The 15741-nt window shown below is 34.9% G+C and overlaps 2 protein-coding genes and 1 pseudogene across 3 annotated transcripts; 2 read left to right on the plus strand and 1 right to left on the minus strand.

The window, feature by feature from the left end:
- Window positions 1-576: 576 nt before the first annotated feature.
- Window positions 577-3390, minus strand: LOC120166457 (TBC1 domain family member 13-like). Of its 2 annotated transcripts, XM_039175712.1 has the most exons (9): window positions 2964-3390; window positions 2758-2850; window positions 2437-2541; window positions 2126-2281; window positions 1924-2022; window positions 1606-1734; window positions 1187-1366; window positions 905-1021; window positions 577-811 (listed from the first exon to the last, which is right to left on the minus strand). In XM_039175712.1, the coding sequence occupies exons 1-9, from the start codon at window positions 3303-3305 to the stop codon at window positions 632-634; spliced, it is 1401 nt and encodes a 466-aa protein (XP_039031643.1). In that variant the 5' UTR covers window positions 3306-3390; the 3' UTR covers window positions 577-631. The 2 variants fall into 2 exon arrangements, with proteins under 2 accessions (XP_039031643.1, XP_039031644.1); XM_039175713.1 differs by lacking the exon at window positions 1606-1734.
- Window positions 3391-6886: 3496 nt separating this feature from the next.
- On the plus strand, window positions 6887-7703 carry LOC120166433 (ethylene-responsive transcription factor WIN1-like). The gene is made up of 2 exons (XM_039175688.1): window positions 6887-7032; window positions 7106-7703. Exons 1-2 carry the CDS (start codon window positions 6953-6955, stop codon window positions 7629-7631), a joined length of 606 nt encoding a protein of 201 aa, XP_039031619.1. The 5' UTR covers window positions 6887-6952; the 3' UTR covers window positions 7632-7703.
- A 6157-nt stretch (window positions 7704-13860) lies between these two features.
- On the plus strand, window positions 13861-15208 carry LOC120166443 (annotated as a pseudogene).
- The last annotated feature ends 533 nt before the right edge of the window (window positions 15209-15741 follow it).

Raw genomic sequence — 15741 nt, forward strand, 5'->3', positions numbered from 1 at the left:
ATAGCATAGAGACTTAAATCGGACAGACCGATAACGTAAGGTATAATTTCCCTTAATTTTTTTCAGTGACCAAAGTCGGTCAGACCGATAACAAAAGGGACTATCAGCATAGTTTACCCTAAATTTAGACAACAAAGCTTCGTGGAATTAGAAAATGGGGTTTCCAGTTACCACAGGGAACATATTTCGGTCTTAGAAGGAATTGAAAGGGTAGAGTACAATTCACGTAACTTGGCAAGTGAAACATATTAGGAGTAATGGGTTGGCAGATTATGATTTAGGCATTCAAGTATCTGAAATTTAAACTTCAAATTATTATTATTTAGTGTGATGGAAGATCATCTAGCATATTTTAAAATATCTTGAACTATGCACAGCTGGGGAAAGTAAAAGCCCGTCAACTCCGTATAAACTACTTGGTCGTTACTAAGATAATTACAAATATAATAATAATGAAAGAAACAATATGGTTTTAAGAATAAACAGTAGGATTGGTGATCTGTTCGTAGGAAATTTCAGGGGATTCTTGGCCAGATGAGATCATCGGCCGCGCCATTGACCAATACCATTTCAGTATTGCAAAGCATGTCAAGAGATAAGCTCTATATGCAAGAGTGGATAAGGTATGAATTTACGAAGTCAGACTATACGAGGAGGTGTCTGGACTAAGATCCTGGGCTACTTTTAGAAGGTGTTCTATATCAATATCGGGGTAGTGCTGTAATAGCCTTAAGTTTGCTGCAAAATCACCACTCAAAAGCCTGCTTTTCGCACACAGCAGCATGGCACAGCATACACGTAGAAGCATTTCCTGCACAAAGCAAGGGATAGTTTGTTGTAACGAAAAAGTGTTTCTTTAAATTTACAAAAGCTGATACACAGGGATAAAGAAAGGGAAACCGACCTGGACACCAAAAGGATTACTCAGAAGGGAATCCCAGATTCTTAGAATAGATTGGAGATTGAATTCTTGAGTTAGTAGCAATGTTATCCACCGGAATGCATAGTACTGAGGCTTAACCTGCTCATTCATTATACATATACATGCTATAAGCAATAGGAGTATGCAGAAGGGGTACCTTAGCAGAAATCAAAACGAATAACAAGGATGAAGAAACATGCATACGGTATGTATCGAGTAATTGAACTCCCTATAAAGAACACCTCATACTTCCATTAAACTTGCCTTAGATGTAAATTCAAGATGACGCCACAGTTCCTCATCATTGGCTTTCAGTAACTCCGCCAAGCGGGAAAGTGTAGAAAGGATGCCCACAGAACTATTATCTAATTGTTCACAGAAGTGATCCACTGAGTCACTCAAGAGCCGGACAAAACAAGCAAAACTGTCTGCTTCTGCATTAGACTGCATAATGGAATTAAATTAATATATAACTCCAATTACAACAAAGCTCTTAAGTCTCAATTATTTGCTTGAATTTTCAGAAACTGCATGTTCTTTTGCTGCAACTAAGATTCTTTTTCAGTCATAGGTTTGATCACCTTAGCAAATAAACTTGTTGCCATTATTGACCAAGTATGATATGACAAATTTTCGTAAGTGATCTTTAGTCAAGGAAAGCAAGAATGAAGCATGTTTCTTACTGCATTCTGCACATCTGTATCTGAGCTAAATACATAGTATATTGGTGCCAAGACCTCATTCATGCCTTGGACATAACGAATGGCTGGATTGAGTTTTGAAAATAGGAGGAGAATATTCCTCATTGATTCCTGTAAACCGAAACATATCGCAGCACAGAGAGAGACCTCAAACCCCAATAGGTGTTAATGTAGATGGTTGATCATGTATTTGTTAGTTCATAAATACATCCTATATCTTTAAATTTGGTCTGCTAATAGATGGAAAATATTGTGGTGACAAGTAAATACACCATGGATGTAGGAAGCGAAAAGGCATACCCTGTGTCTCCTGCTGAATGATGACTCTCCTGAGAAGAATTTCATTGCAGGATGTGTGCGTTGCAGATCACGGTCAATCTGTTCTGCAATTTCTATATGCTGGAAACCGATGCATCAATCATGGTAAACATTTGCAAACTTATATCATAAAAGGATAATAATCAACCAATCAAAGGTTGATGCCGTATGAACTGAGATTTACCTCGAAGTATTGATGCCAAACACTAGCCTTACCAAGGCTCAAAGGGTGATCTTCGTGGGAAATCTTGTGCCGTATAAGTGGTCCATTGGTACCACTATACGCATTGTTATGCTCATCAGAGTGGAGTGCTTCTTCTTTAATCCTTGCAAGTTCTGACTAGATTTGATATTAAGATTAGTTCAATAGAACTTATAAAATACTACCTAAAGCCTAAAATGCACTTCCATTCAACATCTAAGATATTTTATGGTAAACTATATTACAAAGGACCTCTTCAGCAAGCAAATCCTGCATCATAATCAGTATCTTACAGGAGTTAGAAGAAGCTCTTCTTTCAGCATAGCATATTTTTGTCGATTCTCAATGAGCTCCTTTTCCCACAAGTCCCGAGATGGAGGCAAGTAACCTAGGAGCAGCTGCAAGAAATTTTCATTCAAAGACAGTAAATACGTGTACTGAATATTTGAATATTAAATGTGAACTAATCAAGCTCTTTCCTTTTCCTGTGAAATGTACAAATCTCAGTAAGTTGAAATTTTTTTCACACAATTATGACTGTACGTACTGGTTTCCATTAACTTCAACACTAGCAATCAAATGAAGAAACTATTTTTTTTTGTTGAGAAATTTACCTTCCTAACCGTTGGACGCAAATTCCCACCACCAGGAAGCCCAGTGCTAACAATTCTTTGCAGTTTTCCCACATTTATCACCTTTTGAGAAATCTAAATTATACAAAAAAGGAAAATAACGATGAAGATTATTAAAAGGAGCCATAATTTGATGTTAAAAGAAGATGAAATAAAACAAAAAGACTAATACCAGTTAAATCTCTCACCTCGTAGTCAACATCAGACCTTTTCTCATCATCTTCAATTGTTTTTATGACCGAAATATGATCCGACCGGTCTTTTTGGTGCCTCGGCTGACGCCCGTGATGTTCCAATTCTTCATCCACTTCCAAATTCCTCTTCACCAATGCCTCTTCTTGAACTTCACCACCTTCATCATCAGTTTCACTTTCACGATCGGACCCGAATCCGTTTGGCTGAATAATCTCAAGCTCTTCACCCAAATCCAAAGCCGAACCAGATCCTCCGCTATCACCATCCTTGTCCTCGAAACCGGCGACTAAACTGCCGAGTCGATCGGGAAGCTTGAGCTTTTTTCCTTTGAGCATGGTGGTGCCGTCCCGGGTGAGTTGGGACCGAGTCAGGGGAGAGTTGGGGTGTGGTTTGGTTCCATGGAAAATCTTCTTTGAGAGGTTCTGGAGTAGGTTTCATGACTCGGAAAAGAATCGGGAAGCGATTGAGGGACTTTGCTTTGCTACGTGTAGAAGACTGGTAGTTTATAAACGGTTTGAATGTTAGGTGGGTCCATACCTGATTTGCACCAGTTAAGGGTGCAAATAAACGGTTTGAATTGTTAGTATAATATTTTTCATATTTGTTTAATTTTTAATAAAAACACCTAATTTTACTAATAAAGAAAAATATTTTAAACTGCAATTAAAGTTTATAATTAGATTCATAAATTAAACACATAATTAGGATGTTTTCTCATAATCATTAACACGGGAAAATGATCACTTATAATCATATAAGGGCCACACAATTAAAAAGTAAAAAATTAATCCAAAAAAATCGAATAATAAGATTTAAATGTATTATTATCCTGCACAAATCAAGTGACCTCCGTAGTAAATGAATTGTTGTTATTCCTTGAGGACCTAGATTCGAGCACTATAGATGCCAAAGATGTGAGCGTTCAATGTCGATATGTTTGAATATATATTGTCTTGTACTTACTCAAATTAATAAAAAAAATGTATCATTGTCCTCTAAATTATGCATTTTGTACCGAGTTATCTCCTAAAGTATTTTTCAAAATGTTTGTCCATAAAGTTTGAATCGTTACTTCATTTATCCTTGACTGTTAACTCTGTTAAAAAAATACAAGGTTAAATTACATATTTAGTCACTCAACTATTCTTGCGATTCCGTTTTGATAATCAAACTGACATTTTTTAATTCTTCACTAAACTTAATTTTTTATTCCGTTTTAGTCACCCACTGCAATTCTAATTTTTAAATTTATGATATATAAAAATTTCATTTATATCATATATTTTTCACTAAAAAAATTAATTTAAAATAATAACAACATTATAATACAAATAATAAATAACATATTACGTTATTTATACTTAATTTTTTTTTTATATTTTTAAAATTTTAAATTAAAATATCATAAATATTTAAAAAAAATGATGCTTGAGAGATTTTGGAGATAAATAGCAGGCCGTAAATGGATCTTAAGCAAGCACACTGGACCCTGTACAGAGAATTCGAAACTTGACTTTGGTGGCAATTGCCATGCCGTCTTCTCCAACTGAAAAATGTCCCATGTTTTTATACCCGTCAGGATTCATCTGTTTAATTCTTGTGCTACCTTCAAACACCTTCCAGATTATGACTGCAACTTGAAAACATGAATCGTACAAGTATTACTACCATTAGGACATTCTGCTTGTTTTTCCTCTTGATGAATGAACTTCTTCCAAATCTTGACGACGTCTATATGCTACCAACGTAAACTAAAAACAAGGCATGGCTCTGGGCTTACCTTAAAGCTTACCTCCAAGGTAATTTTCGATTGACAACAATTAAAATTTCTCATCATCTACTTGGCACTTCACTTCATGTTTATGCAATTACAACTGCAGCGAAGCGGCTAAGTATATTGAATATTGAAGTATGTACCATATGTATGTATTTCTATCGTGACTGTATCAAGTGTAGTTATTTTACAGTAAAATTCAATTTTGCTGCATTCAAGTTCTGGAATGAGATGCCCCTCACCTCTACATACATGTATGTATGTGTATATATATATATATATATATATATAAATGCAGTCTTAAATGACCTCTTTACGAAACAAGATCTTTAGCCATTCCTGTCCCAGGAAGGTTGTAAAAACTTTATGAATGTTACAGTATAGGTGCGTCTGAAAAACTCAAAAAACCAAGTAATAACCCAAAGTTAAAATCACATGAATCTCGGTTTTACTCACCATCCATATCAGGAAATACTCTCCTAGAGCCCCTTGCCTCGATGACTCCACGATAGAAATCGTTTCTTTTCTTTCTTTTTGGCTCAGCCAACCATAGAAATGGTTGGTAAATCATAAGGCAACAACCAGGGAAAGAAAGAAAGAAGAAAAAAAGGACCACAAGCGGCACATGGGATAATTAAGAAATCTATGATTTATTTATTTAGGGAGGTCTTTCAGTTCCTAGGCTTATGGGGGGAGCTGAAGCTGATGCCTTTGCTCTGGTATTTGACATTTCACCGTCTACCTGTACTGGTGGCCCTATGTTTCCTCATCATCAATATTGCAATTAGTAGCAAGGAGCCCAGCAGTTTCCTTGTTTCTCACGCGACGACAGGATACATTATTATATGATTATATATAAAATTTGAGATTGGAATGAAACATTTGCAGATGAGATGGGTGGCAGTCCAGTAAAAAATTATCAATTTAAGAGAATTGGCAGATGAGATGAAAGTTAAGTTATAATGGTCTTTGTAAGGGAACTGTACCGGTAAAATGTGAAGACCAGTGATCAAAGCAAGATTGATAATCTCCGACCTAATCAACTCTTTTAATGTGCTTTTGAGTTGGGTGTTAGTGATTCTTATTCAGCCACGACATGCATTCGTCGCAATATATTCAAAAGCTAACCATCTAGTCTTTCCATATAACCTCCAGTTCTTGTACCGCACAAAAGGATAAAACTTTACAAGCTGTATCTAAAAATCACTAGGAGAGAGGCGTATCTCCACAGTGGTAGTTTCTTTTTGAGAGACTTCCATTAGCTTCTTGAAGATTTAATCTAACTGCTTCCAGTTAAGTCTATTAGTATTATATCAATAGCTCCTTGAACCGAAAATTCAGTTGTCTTAGGTTATATGGTCTTAGCTATGTGAAACAAACTGATAATAATATCATTAACTATACCATTAAAATAAAGTTATATACGTTCAAGTTCTATATAAAGCCTTGCCACAGTTCTAAGCAGATAGCGCAGCATTTGGTGAGTCATGCATAATTAAGGTCTGAAATTATATATGGCCCAAAATCGTGCGTGGAGGTGCATCAATTCGTAATCTATCTTACTTGGTGAGTGGTAAGTTTTTGATCTTCAAAATCCTCATGTATATACTATGCAAGATTTTTTTTGACTTCTCTGAACTCAGAGAATCCTTGTAAGAACCAAGATAATTGAGCAGTGGACATTTATCCTAGCAGCTGATGCCGACGCATGTTACCTTGGCCTACATTAATAATTAGCTTCACTCTACGTGAAGCTCATAAACTCTCACGATTACGTTGCCTGGATCATTAATTTGCTTGGATAATCATCTTTGTTACTCTTTACTCTTCATTAATATTAGTAATGATCATTTAAAATAAAGAGTAATCGTCGGTTGAGTGTCATGGATGAAAAAAAGTTGTGTCCCATCAATGTAGTTTTCTAAACTATGCATCGCATGGAAGCAGTTGCTGAGGGAGTACCATGCAAGGTAAGCCACAGTCATTTACTTGGTAGGCTCTCAAGGTTTAATTACGAGCTTCCTAGTACACTCCTCTCAGTTGGCCGACAATTCATCTTTTCAGTAAAAAAGAAAAGAAAATATCTATATATATCCTCTGATCATGTCATGTGCTTTGTTCATCTATGTATGGTGGATTTTCTTCTCTTAGAGCCTGCTTTTATCCTTGCCTGTTTCAGATTCAAACCAATCTATCTGTTTCCTAATTATGGTGCAATCAAAGAAGTTCAGAGGTGTCAGGCAGCGACAATGGGGCTCCTGGGTTTCTGAAATTCGCCACCCTTTACTGTAAGTCTATTATACAAGCTTTTCTCAGTGTATTGTCCTGAATCTTTTGATATACTATAATATTTTGTTGCAGAAAGAGAAGGGTATGGCTTGGTACATTTGAAACAGCTGAAGAGGCAGCCCGAGCGTATGATCAAGCTGCAATCTTAATGAGTGGGAGGAATGCGAAAACGAACTTCCCCACATCACAAACAACACCAATTGGAGATCACCAGCAAGGCACTGAAAGCTCTTTCCATCCATCACCTCCAAGTGAGCTATCTGAGCTTCTCCATGCAAAGCTTAGAAAATGCAGCAAGGCGCCATCTCCTTCCATGACTTGTCTAAGGCTGGACACAGAGAATTCACACATCGGCGTGTGGCAAAAGCGGGCAGGGAACACCTCGGACTCCAACTGGGTCATGACTGTCCAGCTTGGAAAAGGGAATAATGCTCAAGTTTCTACCAATACCAAAACACAAGGGTTGACGGAGACTACTGATCTTAGAGGAGAGATTGATGAAGAAGAGAGAATTGCACTGCAGATGATAGAAGAGCTCCTTCACAGGAACTGTTCTTCTTTTGGTGTGCCAGAAGGGGAGGGTAACTTGTTTCTTTAATTAGTCAGAGATCAAAATTATAGGTCAATATATGAATAATTTTCAAGTATGTGATAGATCATAATTATAGGGCTACAGCTACATACAAGATGTCGATTAAGTTTATAACTGCCTGTGAGATAGAAATAATTGATTCATATAATTATATTACTTACATATATGATTTTTGATTGCTTTCCAAGAATCTCATGGAATTTTCACCTTTTTCATAGCACACGTGATTCTATCAAATGTATTGATATATCTATTTTTTTTAAAAAAAATTCACCAAGTCGTTATATAAATTTATAAATTAAAAAAATAATGAACTCATATAATCGATTCATCAACAAATTAAATTAATTCATTGTCACCTTTAAAATATTTTATAAATAAAATAATACATCTATAATAAGTGTCGATAGAATTGAAGGTAGAAGATGATGGATTCAATGGACGGCCGAACGCTCAACTTAACCAATAACTATAATATTTTGGATTAGGTAATGAAAGATTAACTGAAGCAAATGTATGGTTTTTATATGATTGTTTGAAAAATATGTGAGATAGGTGGATTAGGATATACAGGGATGGATCGAAGGGTGTTAGAGTGTGGTCGTACCTTAAAAATTTTAAAATCTATTATATTTTAGATTTTTTTTATTTTATATGAATTATTTAATTTATACCCCTGATATTTTATAATCTCGCACCCCTAAAGTTTTAATATAATTTCTTATGTTTGCGCCCCGACACAAATTTCTACGTCTATGTCCATCGATATACAAGAACTGAAACCAGACAAATTAATTGTACTTGCCTCCATTAATTAAGGTTTGGGTGTCTTGATCTAATAATCATACGGGGATACATTATTTGGTTAGCATCAATATTAATGCAACACTAATTAGTATTTATTATCTATGTATAAGAAAGCAGTAGCTTCCATGGATGATATACCAAATTAAAACTTATAATTCATAAGATTATTATTGATCAATTCAGTAGGCTTAGTTCCTTCCTACCAAACCCTAGAAAAAAATGGAATGATTGGTATAGTTAAATAAAATCTCTCTTAAATCTAGATAAGTCAAGGTAGTTGTTTTTGGTCTTAAGTGTTGTGTTGTTTCATTGGATACATAGGAAAGGGTTGTGGCTTCATTTTCAACGGTCCATCCCAACTCTTGAGTTTTTTTTTTTTTATTAAGTCATTAAGTGTTTAACGGGGTTTAACTTTTATTAGATAAATCTATTTGAAGATCTTAAAATTATAGGGTGTTGTTGATTGAGTGTGATGATCTTAAAATTATATTATATCATTGAACTAATGCTATAAATATTATATTATCGAATCAGTGTTAGAAGGTAATGACGGTGTCAATAGATTTCATTAAATATAATTTTAACATATCCTAGTCAATAAATTACTGCCCAACATAAACAATTATCAATTTATTAATAAAAAAACAAATTTTAAATATATAAATAATTAAATAATCATTTTATAACTCTACTTAGAAAAAACCGTTGTTTTTATTGATTTACAATGGCATGTGACCATAATGTCATTAATAGTCTAGTCTATCACTTGAGTATGGTGCAAGGTATGCCACAATCTGAGACGTGGCAAATTGCATGCCAAGCAACCGGCCGTTAGGCAAAATAATGCAAACTTGAACTAATATATTTGGGTGGAACCAATTGAATCATATGGCACACAATTGACGGTTACTAAATTATAGTAATTAAACTATTAGTTTTTATCTATTTTAATACTTTTTTTAAAATTATATTTAAAGTTTATTTTTTATTTCGATTTAATACTGTCATTAAAAAATTTAGTGATTGTTTCATTTTAATATCCAACTCAAAATTAAACATTTAAGTTTTGAAAAAAATATGAAAGTTTAGGTACCAAAACTAATATAGTAATCTATTTAATAAATTTCAAACATAAATTTCATAGTTGACAGGTTTTTTACACTCAACAATTTGTTAAATAAATTTAATCTATTTAAAGTTTTATAAATATAGTTTATCGAATAGAATATAAAATATAAAGACAAAATTAAACAAATATAAGATATCTAAATGCATTGTTTTAGTAAAATTGGGTCTATTTAATATTATTAATAATAGTAATCTTATATTATAATTTTTTTTACATCTTTATAAAGAAGACTATCTTGAACAAATAATATGTTATTATTGACAGTGTCAAAATTTGATAATATATATATATGAGTAATTTCAAAACTATTTATTCTTTAAATAATTTTAAAGCATATTGTATTATTTGATCATGATATATATCATTGTATTTTATTTCAACAAATATAATGTTCACATTCAACTTAACAGAATAAAATATGGTAATAAAGAAACTATACTGATATAAGGTACTCCTAACTTGAGTGAGCTATTGGATGTATGGGTGTCAGTTGTGCCCTTATTTGTTATGCTATTACTGAGTGGTATCTGATTGATCGTGTGTTTCGTCAATTTGGTTTTACACAATATATTCCAAAAACACCAAGAAACATCAACAATATGCATAATGTCGATAGATGAGGCAAGAAAGAGGTCAAGTGGTTGGTGAAACATAGAGACTGGTTGGCGATGTGGGAGAACTGACATCAACTCTTGCCCCATCGACATTATATATCAGAAACTGGTTGCATGATTTCACCTGGCTATATTGAATGGTTCAACGCAAACTGGGAGTCATTCTTACTTTCAAAGGAAGTATGAAGGAGGCAAATACATCGTCGCCAACAAAAACGTCCGATGTCATAACATCATCGTCCCCCCACTATTGGATGAAGAGCAGGTACTTTCGGGTCGTCCTCAACTATGCCACCGGAACCATCACACCAGCAACCAACGACACCGGTTTACATCCCTAACCCTCTAACTTACATGGGGATACCGCCTCACTTTCAGACGCCCCCACAGCCGGTCCAGATGTCACATATACCAGTTGAGATGCCATATATGTTGGTTCATATGCCACCATCGCATGGCTACACACAGAGCCCACAGGGTTTTATGACACCCACTGACAGATATTTTTCGACTATGCTTACTGATCCAACATTTAGTTCCTACGTGAATTATTTTGCAGGTGGTCCTCCACCACAAACTCCTCACCCGCAGTATGCATCACAAACATCGATTTATGGTTTTTCACAGTTTTTATGGTTCTCAACGAGTGGTGGGATGGTCAGTCAGACACCTCTAGGGTCCTTATTCTACAGAGGTCATACATCGGAATTCAACCCTTATTGAGATAATATTATTGAGAGTGATGATGACGATGAGAAAGACGACGACGAGGATGAGGACGACGACGACGACGATGAGAGTGAAGAGGAGGAGGAGCATATAAGAAGAAACCCTCCTCGAACTATACGACCACCACCTTGAGTAACACATTCAAGGAGACATCGATAGATCTAATAAAATTGTAATCTCGATAAATCTAATAAAATTGTAATCTTTTCATTTATTGTTTCTTGATTATTTATTTGAATCTTATTTTGTTTTTTTTTTATTATGTATGTATATGAACTAAGTTTTTGTATTATATGATGCGCTTCTCTAGGCCTAAATTCTAAACCTATAAAATTAATTAGAAAACCCTAAACCCATTATAACACAAATTCTAAACCTAAAACATCCCTAAACGAATCAAAAACCGCCGAAATCGGGAGGCGAATTCCATAGGACGCACCTTCAAAAATACCCATGGAAGGTGCATTTCATAGCACGTGTCTCACCTCCCTTTTGGGTAAGGTGCATTTGGTCATGTGCGCCTCCTCTCTCTTAAAAATGAGTGTTAGATCGAGTAATATTTCGGAAACGGTGATTGACATGTAATATTTAATTCATAGGGTGATTTTTAGGTTAAAAAGCCTTATTTCTTGAGGTCTAGGTTCGAACACCTGAATATTATTAGGAGTATAAACATTTAATGTTAAATGATTGAGAGTTATTTCAAACCGATAATAAAATAAGCACTAGGTTGGGCCTTTTACATATTGAAGTTTGTGGGCTACCTTCAAATAATTTGTTCGTCTTCAAGTTAGTGCCGAAGAATTATTTGTCCCATATTAGGCAGAAAATGTAAGACGCGGTAAAATACTGTTTCAGTCCCTATAATTTCATACACAAACTTTAGTTATACTCATCTGTCGTCGCTTCGATGGTGCCCAGCGCGATACTTTCCAAGTTCCAACAAAAAATTAAGTAAACAAACCATAAAATTAAAAGGTTTAACTTTTCTCTCAATCCCCATACTATTCGGACATTTGGAATTTAGTGCCTTTTAGGTATCAACTTGTCTTATTTTTTATATTTAATTTGAACATATTAATTACCTTTTAAATATTAAAATTATATAGGAACATAACCATTATAAATTGATAATAATTTTGAAATAAATGATAACTTATTTATACGGGTGTAAATAAATTGATAAAAAATATTTATTATATATTGCATTAGTTAACTAAAATTATATACGAACGTAATAATTATAAATTCATAACAAATTTAAATAAATTACAACTTATTTTCACTCATCTAAACAAGTTGACAAAAAACAACTATGATACATGTAAAAGCATTAATCTATTAAAATTAGAGAAAATAACCTCAGTGACCAAAAATCCTAGATAATATACGATTTTGACCAACTTTTTTTGGATTTTCGAAAATGACCAACAAAATCGCAATACGATCTCTAATTCGCATTGCGATCTCCACTATCGTAAATTCGCGTTGCATTTCGCGTTGCGATAGTTGAAAATCGCGTTGCGATTTTCCATTTCGCGTTGCGATAGTCTACAGTTGTCGTTGCGCTTTTTCAAATTCGTTGCGAAAATTCGTTGTGATAGTTAAAAAAAAAAGATTTTGTTTCTTAAGAATTTTCTCTAAAAAGATAGTATCCGCGCAGACGTGTCGAAGACACGTATTACCACGACCACGACCACGACACGAGACGGGCGGCGGCGGCGCGCGAGAGTCCCCCTTGTTTTCTATCACTCAACAAGAAAGTGGGAAAGTCAAACCTTAAATACCATTCCCAATAGTGTTTCCAATACTATGTGGGATTGAGCATTACCAACACTTGTTTCCAATACAATGTGATTATTCAGGAAACAATTAACAATCATGCACCTTAAAACAACTGAATCAGCAACCAATTGCATTAGTATTATACGATTAAATATGTCATAATTAAAAGTCAATCTATAATCAATCGCGATTATTGCAATTTTAAGCAAAACATTCAAAAATAATATCACTATTTAAGGCTCAATCCCACATAGTATTGGGAACAAGTGTTGATAATGCTCAAATCCCACATAGTATTGGAAACACTATTGGTAATGGTATTTAAGGCTTGGCTTTCCCACTTCCTTGTTGAGTGATAGAGAACAAGGGAGACTCTCGCGCGCCGCCACCGCCGCCGTCCGTCTCGTGGTCGCGGTCGCGGATACTAACTTTTTAGAGAAAATTCTTAAGAAACAAAATCTTTTTTTTAACTATCACAACGAATTTTCACAACGAATTTTCGCAACGAATTTAGAAAATCGCAACGACAACTGTAGACTATAGCAACAACAACTGTAGACTATCGCAACGCGATTTTCAACTATCGCAACGCGGTCATTTTCGCAAATCCAAAAAAAGTTGGTCAAAATCGTATATTATCTGGGATTTTTGGTCACTGAGATTATTTTCTCTTAAAATTATATATTGACATATCCGCTATCACAATAAATTTAAAATAAACTATAAATTTATTCATATCAGTATATATGAGTTGGAGTAAAATTATAATTCCTGTTAACGTAAGTTTTGTGGTGCAAAAGCTTAGAATATGAGGCTTTTTTTTTTGATGAAAAATCAAATTTCTACCGTGATTTTGGCACGGCATTGCTTCCGTTGCTGCTGATAAGAAGTTTTGAGGCTGAGAATTAATGCCAAACGCACACCAATAGAACGCTACCTGGACTCTCCGCAATAATTCCATCTTTAGTTTATTCAATTATCAAGATTCGGAAGCACGAAAGAAAGGCTTCAAAATGAAAGCTATCAACAGGTACATTACAATCAAGAACCATGTAAATGGTGCGCCACAACACTCCGATTTCGAGCTCAAGTCTTCACCAATCCAGCTTTCCCTCGACCCTGGCTCCGGTTAAGTCATTGTCCAAAATCTCTACGTTTCAGTCGACCCTTACCATTACTCCCGGTGAGGTAAAATATTAGTCAAACCAGCCCCCTTCGGCTAAAACAATCTGTTCAACTATAAATCTCTGTGGACCATTATTTTCTTTTTTGGAACAGGCTATCGATACTTACGGTGTTGGCAGAGTTGTGGCTTCTGGGAACCCAAAATTTGGAAAGGGTGACAATGTTGCCGGCCTCCTCAACTGAGGAGAGTTCACGGTCGTAAAAGCCGGTGGCATGCTGAACAAAGTCGACCCCATGGGCTTTCCCTTGTCTTACCATGTTGGAATTTTGGGTAAACCACAATTTCTTTTTCTTTTTTCTTTTCTTTCTCATAATTGATGTTGAATTATGCTTAATCCTCTTTGCAGCATGTTACGTTTTGTATGCCATCGGGTCATGACCACTTAATTATCTGATTTTGTACAACTTCAAATGCATATTTCATGGTTCAGTGGACTGACAGCCTATGCTGGATTCTACGAGATATGCAAGCCAAAGAAAGGGGAGAAAGTGTTCGTTTCTGCTGCTTCTGGATCAGTTTGGGAACTTGGTTGGTCAATTTGCAAAAGCATCAGGGTGTTATGTGGTTGGAAGTGCTGGTAGCAAAGAAAAGGTTTCATCCTTCAAGTTTTAGTTGGCTTGGAGAATCTTAACTCAAAGATGTAACATTAAAATGCTTTATACCAAATTTTGTTGCAGGTAACATTGCTTAAAGAAAAGCTTGGCTTTGATGATGCATTCAACTACAGGGAAGAAACTGACTTCAAGTCGACTCTCAAAAGCTATTTCCCTTGTATGATATAAAGTATAATATATATATATATATATATATAAACTCGTCTCTGTTGGGTTCAAAAGGAAACAATATAAAATTAACGGCACTTGCATTAAATTCTAAAGGTATTTCCCAGATGGGATCGACATATACTTCGACAATGTGGGGGGAGATATGCAAGCAGCAGCAGTAAGTAACATGAACATCAATGGTCGGGTAGCTATTTGCGGGGTGATATCGGAGTATACGGACGACAGAAATCGAGCGAAACCGAATATGATTGACGTTATTTTACAAGAGAATCAAGATGCAGGGATTTCTTGCCGGTGATTTCTTTAACCATTTCGGAGATTTCCTTTCAACAACTTGCGGTCTCCTTCGCATTGGTAAAATTCAGGCATTGGAAGACATCTCAAATGGGGTTGACAGTATCCCCTCTGCTTTCATCGATCTCTTTACAGGACAAAACATTTGGAAGCAAATTGTTAAAATTGTACAAGAGTGAGTGGGGGACATTATAATATTCTCCATGAAACATGTGGGTATCTAAGCAATATGTTGGGCTTTTATATAATTGAAGTTTGTGGGCTACCTTTCTGCTTAATTCCAATTTTTCCATTTTATTCGTTGAAACTATTGAGAGAGTTATCGCCAAACTAATATTTTTCATGTAATAAAATAAACACGCAAATAATAATAATAATTTGTTCATTTTCTAAGTTATCGCTAAGTAGTTAAAGGAATCGTTGTTGTTTCTAGAGGTCAAAACCCCCAAATGTTTGAGCACCATCAATTGCAGTAGTGTGATTGAGCGTTCATTGTCAAATGTTTGATAGAATTAAAACATATATTACTTTGTAATCACCTTAACTTGATAAAAAAAATTATCACCAAAGAATAATTTATCCCAGTTTTAAAAAGAAAATGAAAGACGAGGTAAAATGTTGTTTAAGTCCCTGTAACTTTTCTCTAAATCCTTGTACTCTTTGGACTTTTGGAATTGAGTCTCTTCTTAGGTATATCAACTTGTCTGATTTCGCATGAACTAAGCGACCTCGGCGGTAAAATAACTGTTGTTATTTTTTGAGATTCTAGGTTCAAGCACTATAAATG

Source organism: Hibiscus syriacus, unplaced genomic scaffold (genome assembly GCF_006381635.1).
Source record: "Hibiscus syriacus cultivar Baekdansim isolate YM2019G1 unplaced genomic scaffold, ASM638163v2 tig00111640_pilon, whole genome shotgun sequence".
In the NCBI taxonomy this organism is placed as follows: Eukaryota; Viridiplantae; Streptophyta; class Magnoliopsida; order Malvales; family Malvaceae; genus Hibiscus; species Hibiscus syriacus.

Coding starts and splice junctions, on each gene's coding strand:
- LOC120166457 (XM_039175712.1), bottom strand. CDS start 3,305: ATGCTCAAAGGAAAAAAGCTCAAGCTTCCCGATCGACTCGGCAGTTTA. Junction 1,367..1,605: donor ATACAGATGTGCAGAATGCA/GTAAGAAACATG, acceptor TCCATTATGCAG/TCTAATGCAGAAGCAGACAG. Junction 1,022..1,186: donor ATCTTGAATTTACATCTAAG/GCAAGTTTAATG, acceptor ATGAATGAGCAG/GTTAAGCCTCAGTACTATGC.
- LOC120166433 (XM_039175688.1), top strand. CDS start 6,953: ATGGTGCAATCAAAGAAGTTCAGAGGTGTCAGGCAGCGACAATGGGGC. Junction 7,033..7,105: donor GAAATTCGCCACCCTTTACT/GTAAGTCTATTA, acceptor ATTTTGTTGCAG/AAAGAGAAGGGTATGGCTTG.